Source organism: Vipera ursinii, assembly GCF_947247035.1.
Source record: "Vipera ursinii genome assembly, chromosome: 3".
Taxonomy (NCBI): domain Eukaryota; kingdom Metazoa; phylum Chordata; class Lepidosauria; order Squamata; family Viperidae; genus Vipera; species Vipera ursinii.
The window spans coordinates 19,613,849-19,631,996 of NC_139516.1; the positions used below are offsets into that span (position 1 = coordinate 19,613,849).

Here is an 18,148-nt window from a genome sequence, read left to right on the forward strand (position 1 = left end):
CTATTTGCAGTATAACCCTCCAAAATAAGCTTAATATTGTTTAAATAAACAAATATAACTCTTCCCCCAATCATACCTGCAAATCCCAGGAGGAAGAAAAAAATCTTGGTTTTATCCATGTATGATGTAGTACCACCTATTTGAGTCATTCTAGTTTTGTTCCCGCAAAGAAGTTTAAATATATCCTATATAGCAAATATTTGGACATCAGTAGGTTACTAGAACAATGTAATTATTCAGTTTGAAGTGGGCTTGTTTCACTAATTTTTATTAGTTCATTTGGTTCCCTGAAAACAAAAGAGTAAACTTCAAATCTTGTACAGTAGTCATACCAGATAACGTACAAGCCCAAATTTTATGTAAGTTCAATACAGATTTTTTTTAAACACCTTGTAAGAATGGGAATCAAAAAACATTCTTAGTTTAAATCATATCAGTATGTTTTACAGGCTTCCCCACTTTTAGATCAGATCTCTTGCAAATAGCTTTCAGCATTTTTAAACATGGATGGGGAAACCTATTTTCATATTTTAAAACATATTACAACCCACCTGTTGTGTATCTCCTTCTGCTAAATCACTTAGCATGTATTTTAATCACAGACACACGTGCTGCACAACTGTTTTAAAACAGAAGGCTAACAAGACAAAATGCAGTTCAGTACAAGTGCAGCACTTGACATAGCCCTGACTTTGTGCTAGGGGGAAATCTAAGCCTAATCCAGTGTTCCAAATTTGTGCCCTACATTCTATACTTTTATTCAATTTTTAATAATTAACGAGCACTTGTCTTTCTCTTCTCTCCAACACAGAAAATCCTCCACTTAAACCATTCCTTCAAAGTTACAGTGGTACTGAAAAAAGTGACACAACCCATCCCTCACACTTATGACTGTTGCAGCATTCTCACGATCGTGAGATCCAAATTTGGGTTCTTGGTAATCAGCATGTATTTATGATGGGTGGATCACGTGATCACTACTTTGGCATCCAAGTACCAAGAGGAAGGATAGCAGCTAGCAGTTCACATCTATGGCTGGCTTGGCTCTCATCTCCAAGGGAAAAATCCCCTCAGTAACTTAGACAAGATTTAGCCATCCTCTAACTAGTCCACGTAGCAGTCATAACATCTCTATAAAATTATAGCTCAGGAAATATTCCTCTCTAGAAGGACCATAGCAACAATTGGTGGAGCAGTGGGCTAATGCCTCCTTAAGTAACACCAGCTGCCTGCAATTAGTGCAGGTTCGCATCCCACCAGGCTCAAGGTTGACTCAGCCTTCCATCCTTCCGAGGTAGGTAAAATGAGGACCCAGATTGTTGGGGGCAATTAAGCTGACTTTGTAATAATGCCGCTTGGGGGGGGGCAAAAGCCCTAATAAGCAGGCATATACATAGAATGAAATTGCTAAGCACATTGGTTTGTGCTTAAATTGTAAGCCGCCCTGAGTCTTTGGAGAAGGGCGGGATATAAATGGGATTAAAAAAAAAAAATAATTGCACTTCTCTGTCTACAGTGGCTTCAGCTGTTCCTAATAAAGACAATAATAGTGACAAAAAATGACCCTCTGAAACATTGATCCTCTTTGTTCAAAGCCTTCGCTTCATCTGTTACATTTCTCTTTTTATTTCCACATCTTCCAGTTTGTTCCAGTCACTCTTAGCACTTAGACCAGTGGCTCCCAACCTTTTCTATACCCCACTTCCCTAGAACGCTTCTGATATATTCTCGCACCCCTTACAAAAGTTCGAAATAATGGCAATGAATTATGCATATACAGTATAATTTTGAAAACCCAAGATTTCACACCCCCTGGAATATCGTCTCACAGCCCTCTCTAAGCAGTTTACCAAGTCAGCGTATTTCTCCCAACAATCTAATTTTACCGACCTTGGAAGGATGGAAGGCTGAGTCCTCTTCAACCTCTACTCTACTTAAATGCTAATCATCTCGTACAATGTCCAAATCTATACCACTACTTTTTTCTCTCACTTTTCTACACATTTTCACTTCTTTTCTTCTCCAGAAGCACATTGCTTCATTCCTGTCTTCCCCACCCCTTTCCCATCCTTTACTTTTTTCACCCACTTCAATCAATCCCCTCTGGAAGCCATTGGCCACCAGTATCTACTCTCATCTGCAGTATCAAATCATCTCATCTGCAGAGGTGTGGCAACTATTCCTATTCTGGAGCCATTGGGTGAAACCGCAGGATCTCCCAAGTGTGAGTGCTAAAATTATATTTTAAATTCATGTGCAGATACCATGGTTGCTAATCCAGCCATATATTTTCAGAAGGCGAGGAAACTGTTCTTTTTAATGTGCATTTATTTCTTCACATTTTCTTCAACTTATGGATTTTATTCAGCCTATTTTATTGCTATTTATTTATAGCTATTTATTGCTTGTACCCTGACCTAAATCTTGGGAATAAGTTGTATAAAAATAAAATAAATAATTATTATGTAAGTGAGCTAATTTAGCTTTACGTCTATTTTATTTTCACAAGAAACCCTGATAGAGTTATTTATCAGATTTATATAGTTGCCCATCTCCCAGAACATGACTCTGGGTGACATACAATAAAAACACATAATAAAAAACTAACAGTTAAAAAGCATTCTTTAATTAAAACAAGCTTGTAGTGGCTTCTGCTCAAATATTACTATTCTAAATCCAAACTTAATAGGTCTGTCCCTAGAATTATTCAGAAGAATAATTCTTGTTTAGAATGGGTCTGTCAGGTTGTTACTGAAGCAGCTGGCAGAAGCTACACAAAAGTGTCTCCCCTTGCTGCTAGTATTTGCTAATAGATACTTCTTCCTGCCTTGCCACATCCTCCCCCTCTTGAATTCTGGCTCCAGAGCGCAAAAGATTTTGAACAATTCCAGCCCTGGTGATGATGGAAACAGCAAGGCAGGAAAGTCGAGGCAAAATCCCAAACCTCCATGCTTCCCCATTAATTAAACCTGGAAAGCACCAAGTAACAATTGCTTTTTTTTCTGTGGGACAGTCTGCTTTCTATAAAAAGTAATTTGAAATTGACCTACATTTTCAGGAATTATAGCCTTTGGGGCAAGGATGAAACATGCCAATTGATGGACAATTTAGAGAGCAAAATACTGTTTTAATTTTAGTTTTATTATTTTGTGGTTTAATGTTTTATATAGAATGTTGTTCTACCACCATAAATAAACTTTGATTATTAGTTTTAACACTTTGTTCCCCGAGAAGAGTTTTGCCAGTGTAATCTTAATTTCTGTACCACACTGGAAATACATTTCAAGCACAGTTGCCTCTCCTGAGGGAATAGATTCTGCCAAGTTTTAGATGACAATCTCTATTACTGGAGGCTTTCAAAAGGAGACTCGACAACCATTTATCTGAAATGGTATACAATATCCTGCTTGAACAGGGGGTTGGACTAGAAGACCTCCAAAGTCCTTTCAACTCTATTTTTCTATCTTCTATGAGTTTATGAACCCTTTTTCAGCTGAAATGCACATTCCTCACAATTGGTATGGCACTGATATAAAGTAGATGGATTTATTTTCTCATCTTCTGGTGGTTGAATTGTTGTTGTTTTTAAGGCCTACTATAGAAATTTGTTTGTTTTGAAAAAAAGACACTGCCAGTTTGATCTAGTACTGTAGTTAAGGCATTAGGCTAGAATCCGGGCACTGTGAGTTGTACTCCTGCCTTAGGCATGAAAGCTTGCTAGCTAAATTTGGTCCAGTCATAATTTCAGGTTCAATTATGGTCATAAGTCCATAATTGCCCCCAGAGCTGTGGATGACCCCTGACCTTCGGTCCTTCCGCCATGACCTGAAGACGTGGTTGTTCCAACAAGCGGGCCTGGACTGACTACAGTTTTAATTAGCTTTTTACTGGTTTTTAAATTGTCATATAATTATTGTATTTATTGTTTAATTCTTTTTAAAATTTTCTATTTTCTATTTTTAATTTTTATTGTTGTGCGCCGCCCTGAGTCCTTAGGGAGAAGGGCGGCATATAAATTTAATAAAATAAATAAATAAGTCAAGAACCATCTGAGACTAAAATTTCTGAGGCAGTCATTCCATGCAGAATTCCGTTCTTCCTGTTCATGTGGAAAGGATTTTTTTTAAAAAAACTATTTTTGTATTACAAGATCATTATATCTAACGATTCCACCACCTTTAAGTCCTTCAGTTAGTTGTGCTCCAATCCATATACAAAGACATCCCTGTTCATTTACTAATTGCCTTATGTAAACTCCATACAAACAGCTTGTGTTTTCATACAATTTTAAAAATCCAAACCGGCAGTTTATATTTAATAATAAGATAGGGAAACCATACCTGTTTTACTTTAAATAACATCCTCTGCTCCGAGGAGGTTATGGCTTGTATGCCGTTTGGGAAGACAATTACTTATTTTCTTAAAAATCTCAATGAGAGTTTTTGTTATCCCAAAACCTTTTGGCTAAAGAACCTGGTTTTTTTAATACTTCTCTGCATTTTGTAATGTTCAGGAACAAATTTGCATGTGGCCTTTCGGTTTGGAGACGATGAGTCACCCTAGCTTTGAGCAAAAATGATGAATTCATTTTAAAAATAAGAACCCATTAAAATTAACACAGTGGAAAACAACCTGGCAGATTAGAGGGTGACTTTCAAAATTAATAGGTGCCAAATCTCCTCGTTCATAGGATTTTTCTTAAGGTTTTTGAGATGAAACTTTCCAATCAACACATTCTATAAAATATTGGCCTATAGTTGGAAAAAAAATCTATTCCACTATCCATTACTCAAGGTCAGTACAAAATTGTGACCATGAGAAACAAAATTACAGTAGCATAATTTGTAAGTCTTTAATCTTCTAGAAAATCTGTTTTTAAAAAACCAACTTCTACTATTGCAGGACTTTCTGTACCAATATAATTCATCTGAACTGTCCAGCCAAACCATTTTTTTTGTAGAATACATCACATTATCTTTCTACAGAGTACATTTTATGCTAAACTGTAATGAGGTTTAGTATATTTAAACAGTGACATCAAAAATTAAAATAGATATGAGCAACATAACGCATGCATATACAGGATAGTGTTTAAAGACCTGTTCTTTACATTTGAGAAATACCTTCACATTTTGCCCAGTTCAATGTTAGAGCCTTTAATGGTTTTAAACATTTTAGGCCTTGATAATAATATTACAACAGTATTAGCAAATTGCAAATTCTAACATATTAAAACCTCCAGCAAGCTTCTTTTTTTGAAACTGATTGCTAATACAAACTTTCGGAATTCATAAGAGACAAACTGTTACTAAAATGTCCAGTACCACAAATTATAACTAGTATCTTACAAACTGAACCCAATTTGAAAATTGCCTGGTTTATATATTAGATTTATTTCTTTCCTCCTGGGAATATTGCTTATTCTAACTGCCAATTAATAGGCAATCCTCTAAATGCAATATATAGTTTTGAGATCATAAAAATTATTGTCTGCCAGCTTTTGCCCAAAATCATTGTACCTATTTATCTACCACCAAAAGGCACACCAATATCTTGCCTTGCAAACCATTATGTATACAACCTTCTTATTTAATCTAATGAACATCGTTGCAGATTCACCCTTTATTTGATTTTGTATGTACAGATAGTTCTTGACTTACAACCGGTCGTTTAGTTATGATAGCCTCAGAGAGGGTGCTTTATGGATCATAAAGCACTTCTGGCTATCATAAAATGTTCCCTCCCCACCCCATATTTTGGGTACTTGGCAACTGCTCACATTTACAACTGGCTGCAGTGTTCTGTAGTCACATGACCACAATTTGCTACTTTTTAGCCAGATGCCCATTCAGGAGAATGGATTCTGTAACACAGCAGTTTCCCAGAAAGGAGAGAACACATTCTAAGACAAAAGATCAAGCATGGCAAGGAGACCTGGCCAATCCAACCTGGGACTCTATAATATAGTACAGAGACCCTGTGGCACCATCCCAGAAGCAGTCAACATTTTAGAGTGGTGGACATGGGAGTTAAATGTGTCATCAGCTTAGAGTCCTTACAATGCCACAAACGATCCAAGTCCAGCCCCCTTGAATTTTGGTCACCTTTATCTAGCGCCAATTTAGTGCTGACAATTAGTTGACTATATTCTTGTGTATGGTCGTGAATAAATCTTCTACGGTGCAACTTAATCCTTTGCTTCTGATACATACTAGTTTTCCATATAAAGTCTCAAATGTGCATGCTGTAGAAAAACTTTATCCATATGAATTTCCATTTGTAGTCCAAACCTAGCATGGCAGAGGTACAGGTTTACTATACAGCTAGTCCTTGACTTACGTGAATTTTGCCCCATTTTACAACCTTTCCTGCCAGTTATTAAGTGAATCTGTTAAATTAGTAATATGGTTGTTAAGTGAATCTGGCTTTCCCATTGACTTTGCTTGTCAGAAGGTCACTAAAGGTGATTCCAAGATCACTGCAACTGTGAGTTGCCAAATGTCTGGATTTTGATCATGTGACCATGGGGATGCTAAGTATGAAGAACAATCACAAGTGACATTTTTAGTGCCGCTGTAACTTCTTACAGTCACTAAATGAACTGTTGTAAGTTGAGCACTACCTGTATCCTCTGTTTCTCTGAGAATTATACCTATTTATTTTCAGAGAAACAGCGAATTATTAGAACATTTTCTGAGGTTGGTATAAGCCAAAGGTCGGCAACCTGCGGCTCCGGAGCCGCATGCGGCTCTTTGAGCCGTCTCTTGCGGCTCCCAGCCGCCCGGTGCGCGCGCACCTCTTCCAACGGGCAGTGGTGCGCGCGCACCTCTCCAAATGGAGAGTGGCACCGCCCGTTTGGAGAGGTGCACGCGCACCTCCCCGAATGGGCGGAGGTGCGCGCGCACCTCCCCAAACCTTTGGAGAGGTGCGCGCGTACCTCTGCGCGAATGGGCAGCGGTGCCGCTCTTTCAGGAAGCCCGCCGCGGCCCGTCTGTGAAGCTGCCGAAAGCGGCAGCTTAGCAGACGGGCCGCGGCAGCTTCCGCAAAGAGCGGCGCCCCTGCCCATTCCGAGAGGTGCGCGCGCACCTCTCCGAACGACCGGAGGTGCGCGCGTACCTCCGCGCGAATGGGCAGCGGTGCCACTCTTTCAGGAAGCCCGCCGCGGCCCGTCTGTGAAGCTGCCGAAAGCGGCAGCTTAGCAGAAGGGCCGCGGCAGCTTCCGCAAAGAGCGGCGCCCCTGCCCATTCCGAGAGGTGCGCGCGCACCTCTCCGAACGACCGGAGGTGCGCACGTACCTCCGCGCGAATGGGCAGCGGTGCCGCTCTTTCAGGAAGCCCGCCGCGGCCCGTCTGTGAAGCTGCCGAAAGCGGCAGCTTAGCAGACGGGCCGCGGCAGCTTCTGCAAAGAGCGGCGCCCCTGCCCATTCCGAGAGGTGCGCGCGCACCTCTCCGAACGACCGGAGGTGCGCGCGCACCTCCCCAAACCTTTGGGGAGGTGCGCGCGCAACTCCGGTCGTTCGGAGAGGTGCGCACGCACCTCTCGGAATGGGCAGGGGCGCCGCTCTTTGCGGAAGCTGCCGCGGCCCGTCTGCTAAGCTGCCGCTTTCGGCAGCTTCACAGACGGGCCGCGGCGGGCTTCCTGAAAGAGCGGCACCGCTGCCCATTCGCGCGGAGGTACGCGCGCACCTCCGGTCGTTCGGAGAGGTGCGCGCGCACGTCTCGGAATGGGCAGGGGCGCCGCTCTTTGCGGAAGCTGCCGCGGCCCGTCTGCAAAGCTGCCGAAAGCGGCAGCTTTGCAGACGGGCCGTCGCCATCAGGCAACCGGGAACCGGTTCCATCTCATTTTTTAAAAAATGGCAGCCGCGTGCGTCCGCGCATGCGCAAAAAACCTTTTTTGCGCATGCGCGTGCATGGACACACGCACGCGGCTCCCTCTTTTTTTAATTTGTGATGGAACCGGTTCCCAGTGGCTCTTTTTCTTTTTTAGGTTGCCGACCCCTGGTATAAGCTATGAAACAGATTGTATTCTTTGCCTTTGTCCTGGGCATCCTTCCCAAACTCTTATGCCCTGAAGAATTTGTGGCAAACCATCTGGCACCCAAATGCCAAAGTACATCCAACAAGAATTCACTGTCACAGCCACCCCTGTTGCACTAAGTAATATGAACTCAGAATATTTCATTCTTTTTAGAAAAAAACCCTCTGCTCTTTCATATACTTTTTTGCTACCCATAATGCTTAAATTGTTGGATTGCATTATTAAAATTCAAGTATACTTTACTAGAAAAAGGTAAACGAGCTAAAATTATAACGAAACATTTTTTTTCATAATCAACTATAGGTACTCCTTGCTTAACAAGAGGAAGTTTGTAACCCTACCCCCAAAAGCTACAGGTAGTCCTCGACTTACAACAGTTTATTCAGTGACTGTTCGAAGTTATAACGGCACTGAGAAAAGTGACTTATGACCATTTTTCACACTTCTGCCCATTGCAACATCCCGACGGTAACGTGATCAAAATTCAAACACTTTGCAACTGACTCATGTTTATGACTGTTGCAGTGTCCCAGGTTCAGGTGATTACCTTTTGCGACTTCTAAGAAACAAAGTCAATTGGGAAGCCAGATTCACTTAACAACCGTGCTACTAACTTAACATCTGCAGGGATTCATTTAAAAACGGTGGCAAGGAAAGTCATAAAATGCAGCAAAATTCACTTAACAACTGTCTCGCTTAGTAACAGAAATTTTGGGCTCAATTGTGCTCGTAAGTCTAGAACTATCTGTACTTACGACCTGGTTCCAGAATTATGATGCCTCTATACATCCCCAGAGTCACATGACTGCATTTCAGCCACTTGGCAACCAGCTCAGCTTTATGGCTGCTTGCAAGGTTCTAAAGTCACATGATCATGATTTACAGCAGAAGTCCAAAGGTCATAAAGGGGCCATAGCATTTTTTCCTGACAATGAGCAAAAAGCGCTCACAGGAATACATTGATTCACAAACTGCAGTGTTTACATAACGACCACTGCAAAAAATGTTGTTCAATTGGATTCAGTCACATGGGTGCCTCAACTTATGAATGTCATGACTTATGATAAAGGTTCCAAGTTCCATTATAGTCATAAGTTGAGGACTACTTGAATCTCCAAAGTCCATACAATTAGAAAGAAAAAAATAGAATATATAACATTGCCTGGAATATAAGCAACATTTCTGAAGAATGGTAGTGTCATGATTCTGTTGTTCAAACGATAGCTCCTAGAGCAGGAAAAAACAAACCTTTTAAGCTGGTAGATATATTTAGAATTGTGATAGCAAATCATTGCTTGCCCCATTCCAAATTCCAAATTTTTGAACAAGACAAACCTATAATTACATTACATTATATATTTGTCTGCTCAAAAACTGGATGCCATAAAAGACATATCCAGTCACAAACCAATACCTTACCAATGAGGAACCTCCTAAACTAAGTTTCACAAAGCACAAATACTCAGTACTCATACTCAGCTAAATCAAAATACCGTAATCATTTTATGGTCAGCATCATGTACAAACTCGTTCATGAGGTTAACATGGCTTCTTTAGTAAAGCAGAGTTTCTTGGCATAAAATCCGTTCATTCTGATTATTTCCTGTGACCTTTTTTGATGCAATTTCATTATAAGTCTGCTCCAAATTCTCCAAAGGAAGCTATGCATAAATATGTTTTGTCAGGTTGTTCCCAAATAGAGAATGATCTTCAGAGAAAGTCTACTAGCCTAATTTTTGCCCTCCAATTTAATCAAGTAATTTTTTTTGAAGAGGCTAAAATTAACTTTCCAAAAGGATTAATAAAAAAATAGTAAAAATAAATTTAAATGAAAAAGCTGGCTTTCCTCTGAGAGTTCAAAACCACTTTCATGGTGACCTCTCCTACTTTTATTCCCCCAAACAACAATTCCTATGAGAAGATGATCTGAAAAAGTGGCTGGCCTCAGATCACCCACCAAAATCTGATACAGTGTGCTTTGATCCTCCATCTTCTCACTCTCAGACCAATGTCTAAGCTACTAAGACTACACTGATTCTCATTTTTTACTAAGATCTTTTTTTAAAAAAACTTATGTCATTCAATACAGAAGCCTCTCACAAGTTTTCATAATTCATCTGAATGCATTCAGTGGCTCCTAGAAAGCTGCTTGGTCCACCATTTAAGATTTCTCAGTCTTTTAACCCTTTCAGAGGCAATGGCACAAGAATGGGGAGCAGTTGGAAATTTCCTAGTAAGAAACTAAAGCCTACATTTCTAAACTAAAAATAAGGAAGTGGGTAGACCATATATTTCTACAAAAATTACAGCTTGTTTTTGGTGCTGGTTCACAAACCTTCAGCTAGTAATCTATGACAAGAATCATTGCTGGGTCAAAAAAACCTTTTCTATAATGAAAGATGTTGGCTTTCTTCACATATTATCATACACTCATGCTTGTTTGACCATGCTTTGCTGAGTAAGCTGTAATTGGCTAGGTTTGTACCTCAGCGATAGTGTGGCTTAGCACAGCAATATACAACATTCAATTTTTTCCAGCCATTTCAGACCACCATCAGTGGGGAGGGGGGGAGGCAGTGGGGATTGCTTTCCTATTAGGGGATGCATTTACATTTTATAGCGCCATTTAAGCTTTTTAAATTTACTTCCTGCTGAAAATCAGCAAGAAATTTGCTGCCTGTATAATTTGCTGCCCAATTGGGGGGCAGAGGGAGAGGTTGAGCTACCAAAAGGGTGTCTTGGAACCTGATTCAATTTTGACAACCAATCTGTTGCCTTCCCTTCATTCTGGGAGTAGGGGTGCATAACAAATTAACACTCATAAACATATATTTGAAGACTGGTAAAAATACAGGTCTGAAACATTTGTGAATGCATTTACAGTTGCCCACAACTGTTGCCCACACATAAACGTATGACCCATGGTTTCATTTGCAAACTTTTGCAAAGCTACTTTAGAAGGTGTTCTGCAATAGCAAGACTGAAAGCTTTATGACATGCAATTCAGCCTTTATTTTAATTAAATCCAGGCCTTGGAAATGATAAGATGATAATTCTCTGCATAAGAAGAAAAATGTCATTAGCGAACACATATTCAGACAGACTGAAATTACAAATGTGCTCCACAGCTAGAACAAATTTGATTAAAAATTCATACATATAAAGGCAAACAGAACTTGGCTTAATCATGATCAAGACAGGAAAAGCCACCAGGGTACATCAGATTCTGCACTGCCAAAATAAAATCTTCCTGCTCGGTCTGAAACTCTAGTGAGGGCCTGGTGAGAGTCCTCACCCCACCCCAAATAGTATATAGCAGGCAGGTTAGATTGTAAACTTTCTTAGTAATAGATCCTATGTTGTGCAACACACTTTCCTTAGAAGTAAATTGAATCCTCCCTCCCTGTATTTTACTAAGCATTTTATTTTATCATGCTGTTGATCCCAGTTTGTTGTGGGCATCTATCTCTTTGTGTAATTGCATTATATATTATCTTCAATTAATTTAATACCTTAACTTCTTTTTATTTTATTTTTGCTTTATTGCACATCATTCAGAGGCTAAATTGATCAATACTGTAGAGCAGACATGTCAAACACAAGGCCCACAGGCCGGATGCAGCCTGACATGTGGTTCCATCCGGCCCGGGGACCTGCTCTGAAAAGAGCGAAGGACTGGCCTGCTGCACCTCAGCCCAGAATACACTCAGCCTTAAATCCACGGGGCAGCCCCACCCCAGCCCCTGGGTGTGCACACAAGTAGAGTCCGGCATCCCTGCTGGCTGTCTTGCCCTGCAGGCTGACTTCAGCCAGGATGCCGGCACTGGCCATCTCCTCTGCGCACACCCGGGGGGCAGGACAGAGGTGGTGGGGCAGCTCCTTGCTGGTTCCAGTGGATCTTAGGCTGAGTGTGTTCTGGCTTTGATGGACACAAGCAGGTTGTAGATTAGCACCCCTCACCCCCCCACCAGCACCTCCAGCCTTGCAGCCATGAGGCATCCCTTTCAATAGGACCGCCCCCACCCACCCACATAGTATAGGAATGGCCAGCAGCAGCATATTAGTGCTGGCAATCCCTCCCCCTCCCATCACGCCTTCCTGAATGCGGGGGAAGAAAAGAGATGAGAAGGCGAAGGAAGGAAGGGAGGGAGGAAGGAAGGAATGGAAGGTGGGAGGGAAAAAGGGAGGGAGGAAGGAAGGAAAGAACAGTGAGGAAGGAATGGAGAGTGGAGGGAAGAAGGAAGGAACAGAGGAAGGAAGAGAGGAAGGAAGGAACAGAGGAAGTAAGGAATGGAGGGTGGGAGGGAGGGAGGAAGGAAAGAACAGAGGATGGAAGGGAGGGAGGGTGGGAGGGACCATGTCCCGGCGTTCGCCCCGGTCCCATCCTCCTCTGCCAGAGACCCTCAGATCTGCCCCAGTCCTACCTAGGAACCCCTGAAGCAAGTGATGTCGAGCTGGCCATGGCAACCCAGTAGGCCATACCCATCCTAGCCACACCCACCCAGTAGGCCACACCCATCCAAGCCACACTCACCCGGCCCCCCAAGGGCAACCACAATGCTGATGTGGCCCTCAATGAAATTGAGTTTGACACCCCTGCTGTAGAGAAATAAATAACATAAATAAATGTTGTTTCTCACACAAGATATACTAGAAAAATGGCTTATTACTATTTTGTTCTACCAGCAAGAGCTCAAAAAGTTACTCAAAACTAGATCTATAATGTGACATCAAGGCATTTTTGACTCCTATTAGTCACATAGATTTTCTCTAAAATGATCTATAACTAATCTCTTCTATAATAATAATAATATAATAATAAACCTTTATTGTCAAAGTACAACATGTGTACATTGAGATTAGCTGAGCCTCCCCCTGTGCTCTCTCCCCCCAACACACAGTGACAACAAACCCTCCATCCCACCACACCATGTGAACCAACTACACCACACACCGGCCTCCCAAGTCAATCCTGCATAAGATTATGTCCCGTTTAAAAGCCTAACAGCCCACGGATAAAAGCTATTTTTCAGCCTGTTGGTACGGCTGGCTATATTCCTATATCTCCTACCGGATGGTAGGAGAGTAAAGAGATACCGTCCAGGGTGTGAGTCATCCTAACCTATGTACTCATCACCATTTCATTTAGTGACTGTTTGAAGTTATAATGGCACTGAAAAAGGTGACTTACAACCAGTCTTCACATTTACAACTGTTGTAACCTTCATAGTCATGTGATCAAAATGGAGTGCTTCCATTCAGTCATGTGATCAAAATCAAATGCTCAGCAACTGGCATGTATTTATGACAGTTGCAGTGCCCCCCTTCATTTAACTACTAGAGTGATTCGCTTAACAACAATGGCAAAAAAGGTCATAAAATCAGGTGTGACTATTAGCAACCACCATGTTTAGCAACGGAGATGTTGGTCCCAATTATAGTCGTAAATTGAGGATTCCCTGTAATTATTTACCATGCTATTGGCCATCCACTTCTCTTTCTTTCTACCTTTCACAGCAACTCAGCCTTCTCCAAAGAACTGGGTCTTCACATTGCCAAAAGAGCTCACTGATCATATAAAATTATTTTGAGGCTGAAGACTTGTTTTGTCTTTTGTTAAACCAGAAATTACAAACCTGCTCTTCCCTTTTTGCTCCCTAGCAGTAAGTTTCTTAAAATACACTATCCAGATTGGAGAAAGCAATCCCAGTTGGTAGTCCTTAGCACTCTGACCCCTCATGAATTCATCTGCTCCCATTGAAAATCTAAATTGGTAGCTACCTGCCACATCCAAGCTAATTTGCCACTTGGAGAAGCAGGAGGCAGAGCCCTGCAGGTATTGCAGAAGTCCAACAAGAAAAACAGCTCACTGCTTTTATGTGGACTTCTTTTAAGGCAAAGCAGCATGAAGATTGAAAAGGATATGCCTTGAGCTCATCTAAACTCAGGAAAGGAAGGCTTTTTGTTATGAAGCATGCACTGTGATTAGATGTACTACGGCTTTGGGGGGGAAGCAGTTTATGTAAACAGATTAATAAAGGAAAGAGTAATCATAATAGGAGAACAGGGACATCTCTAAGTGACATAGCCTTATAATTAAATATCAGGAAATGAAGAAGGCTTACAGCTCAGTAGATGGGAAAGGAGAAACTAAATAGGATTGCTGATGTTTCTATCCAAATACTCCCTGCGAGATACCCTAGTAGTTGATGGAATCAGAGGGAATAAAAGAGACTGTAGTTCTTGAAATGCTTGGAGGCCACAACGAACCTGGCCCAGGTGGGACTCACAGAGAAAATATTCAATCATATTCCTCAAATATTAGAAAAGACCTAATGTTTATTCCTCACCCAAATTCAAAATATTCATGCTAGAATATACAAGCTTTTCAAGGATTTGCAAGAATTTCAGCCTTCCAAGATATCTTTTACTGTTAGTACTGTTACTGTTAGTAAAGATATCTTAGTTAAAAAAATAAAGAGTACTGCAGCTTGCTAGCACATTAAGGAGTGATAGTATGCAAAGCACATAGTGTAAAAATTCCAGGAACAGAGCAGCCACCTTGACCTAATTTCTTATGTTTTGCTGATACTGTACACATTTGCAGCCAAATTCAGTACAGCTACATTAAGAGAATAAAATTAAGAAACAATTGCTAGGCTATCTTAGTCATTGACATTTCAAGACCAGATTAGCAAATATCCTGTTATTTCAACTATCAATAATGCTTAGCATACTGAAAAGCATTCCTCCCCCACCCCAAAAAAAGCCCCCCACACAATTTGAGGTCTTTTTGTTTAGTGGATATACCCTGCTCTGAAAGCTATCAATCAAACTCTACTGAAATCAGCAGTTTTGCAAATGCCTAGGATGGCATGCTTAATTTGTAACTTGATGATGTATGCATTATTATTTCACCAAGCCTTACAGGAGATCTTTTTCAATATTTCCTAACATGATCACAAGGAAAAAAAATGCTCAGGCAATTTTTCCAGTCTCCAAAATCCCATGGCAAGAGATAAATTCATTCATTTCCTCTACAGGGAAAATATTGTCTCAGACTAATTTCACATATTGATTTAGCCTGGCAGCATATGAACTAAAATACCATCAATAGCCATTAAAACAGATCGTATAAACCTCCATGCTAAAAGGAGGTCCCTTTGATAGAGCTGGGGAGAACATCCCTTCTGTAGAGATTTATTATTGACTCACCAAAATCCCCAAGCAGTCAAACATTGGCCCTTAATAGTTACATACATACAAAGATCATAAAATAATAACATCTGACACCCTTGGGAATGACTAGATACTTGGGTAAAAATGCCAAATCCAGTCTGAACGTGGGGCTGACTGCAACAAACCATAATAGTAAGTGCCATCTAAGCTCAACATAAAATAATTTAAGACTTTTAGCCCAAGAAACAATATGTTCATTAGATGCCCATGTCCATTTTAAATTATTTATTTCTATTTATTTATCAAATTTATATAGCCACTTATCTCAACAAAAGTGGGTGGTGCCCAATAAGTTGCTAGCTTGACAGCATTGCATTGACCCTTTCTAATCTGGAACCATACTATGGGGCACAAGTGTTCCACTCTTAGTCCAAAGATCTACTCAATGTGCCTTTCTTCTATCCCACACAACTTGTCAAATGCAGTCCAAAACCAAGCAGAATTATACCTTATCCAAGCTTCAATCACATCATTGCTATGTATGGAACAAAACTCAATATTTCGTAATTAAGGTCAAATTGCAAAGACTATCAGAAACAAAGAAAAACTACTTTCACATTTTCACGAAAGCCCGTTGGAAAACACCCCTCCCCACACACATTTAGACATCATTTCCATACTGTCCAGGCAACACGTGTATGGGGGGAAGGAGGGGAATGGTGAGAGTCAATAAGAGATCACAATTTGTAAGCAGCTATCTTCCTTGGTAGGCAACAAATGAGAGAGAGGCTATAAGTCCTAACTCTGGGGAACAGAAGACTACAAGGGGATTAGGTTTTTGCTTCCCCATCAAAAATAAAAATAAAAAATCGGGGGGGGGGGGGGGAGAGGAATAATTAGCCTTACTGGCTTGCAGGACAAACAGTGACAAGGACACGGACCTTTCATATAAATGCTCCAGGGCACTGCGCAAAAGGCTCTTCATTAGAGATGCCCTAATGGAGGAATTGCCAGAGGCAGATGGCAAGCAAGCCTATCTTCAAGAGTCAGCTGATTCCCCTCTCTCCAGAAGCCTCATAATGGGGGGGGCACACTCTGGAAAACCTGGGGAATAGAGGGACAGCGAACGGATCGACGGGTAGACAAAGATCAAAGAGAGAGCCTCTTTCATTTCCATCAGGGATGGCCTACAGATCTGCCCCTTCCTTTCTTCTAGCAGAGCTTCCGTCCGCATCAAGAAACGAACAGGGTTTTCTTTACTTCCTTTGAACACGATTAAATATTCCGTCTCCCTCTCGTCTTGGGGAAGGGGGTAAGGGTAAAGTACAAACACACACACACACACACCCCAACTCCAGGGCGCGCACAGGGCAAGTCACCCTCTCCCCGACAAGCTTTATATGCCGGGAACGGGATCGTTTCAAAGGAAGGGGGGAGGGGGAGGGCAAGAAATGGACACTCGTCCAGCACTGGATGCCGGAGGGAGCCGTGCCAAGGCGCGCGGGGAAAGGAAAGCCCGGATCGGAGTTGAGAGCCGACGGCGAGGCGCTTAACGAGAGCGAGAGCGAGAGGGAGGTAAAGGGGAGAGCTTTCTCCGAGGACCGAGTGCGCGTCTCTGGGGAGGAGGCGGGGAGGGAAAAGCGGCTGCTGGACCAGCGGACAAAGAAGCAGCCGGTTCGCTCCCGGCCGGGCAGGTCCCGGTGCATTTCTCCCACCTCGCTCACCTGGTAGATGGCGGCCCAGCTGTCCGCCTGATCGAGCCGCTGGAACTCCTTCTCGATCTCCATGTTGCAGGGGGACCCAAGTCTGGCTGGCCCCCGCCCGCCGCCGCCGCCGCCGTTGCTGCTACCGCTGCTGTTCGGACGCCAGGGCGAATTCCAGCCCTGCCCGGGGAGCCGCTGCTGCCGCCGCCGCCGCCTCCGCGGCTCTTGCTGCCTGGCCGCTTCAGATAGCGCCTCCCCTTCCTTCTCTCTCCCTTCCAGCCCACACGGAAACTACGCAAGCAACCTCTAGCCTTCCGGCCCGGTCCTCCCGGAGCAGAGGCAGACTACGGGAAGCTCTCGAACGGCAGGCGGCTTGCTCCGGAGTGGGAGCAGGGCACTGGAGCGGGACTTCGTAAAGGATGAGGATGATCCGCTGTGATGCTTAGCTCCGGGCTCAGCTAGGGCAGAGTGCCAATCGGAGTGCCTCTGGGTATGTGTGGTGCCACTGGAGCACTCTTACACACACGTACACGCACAAAGCCCGCAACACACGTGCCTCTCTTTGGGGACCTGAGGCGGACCCGGTCTCGAATGCAGAGACGCGTTACTACTGTAGCTGATTGACATCTCTCAGCATCGATCGCTCCAGCTAAGGTTTGCAAAAGTCTAATTGCGTGGGACTGCTACTCCGATCACCCACCCACCCCCAGTCTCAGCTTTACTAGAGCTGGGCGGCAGAAATCGCGGCGGCCCCCAGATGGCCCCAAAGAGTTTCAAGATTTCTTTGCCGCCATCTAATTTGAGGTTTCAGATCACAGCCAACTGGGGCTGCTTGCAGCTGAAAATGAGATCTTGTGGCTGTGACAGATGATGATTGATTACCTTACTATTACTTTTTCTTACTTAATTTCTGGACTCTGCACAATATTGGTTTCACAAAAAGAAAAATAGTGTGATGATCTGTCTGTCTGTGTGAGCTAAAATATACACATACTCTTCCTATGTAACAACTCTCCATAGTTTCAAATAGTAGTTAGCAAGAGGATTAAAAAATCTCCACTGTAACAAAAGTTATTGATATGTGGGGTGCTAAAGTACACATATCCAGTTTCCAAAATTCTATAATTTAATCCCTTTTTTCCCTTTCAATGAAACTAACTTCGTAGCATCCCACTCAATATCTTCTTCCAGTTTTATGAGTATTTATTTATGAGCACTTTGAATGTGAT

The 18,148-nt window shown here is 42.4% G+C and overlaps 1 protein-coding gene across 1 annotated transcript in view; it reads right to left on the reverse strand.

The window, feature by feature from the left end:
- Nucleotides 1-17,141, reverse strand: part of PTPN1 (protein tyrosine phosphatase non-receptor type 1) — an 82,924-nt gene extending 65,783 nt beyond the window's left edge. Inside the window, exon 1 of the mRNA XM_083357464.1 lies at nucleotides 16,941-17,141. Within this exon, the coding sequence (XP_083213590.1) occupies nucleotides 16,941-17,003 (63 nt within the window). The 5' untranslated portion in view covers nucleotides 17,004-17,141. The remainder of the gene's footprint in view (nucleotides 1-16,940) is intronic.
- Between the last annotated feature and the right edge of the window lie 1,007 nt (nucleotides 17,142-18,148).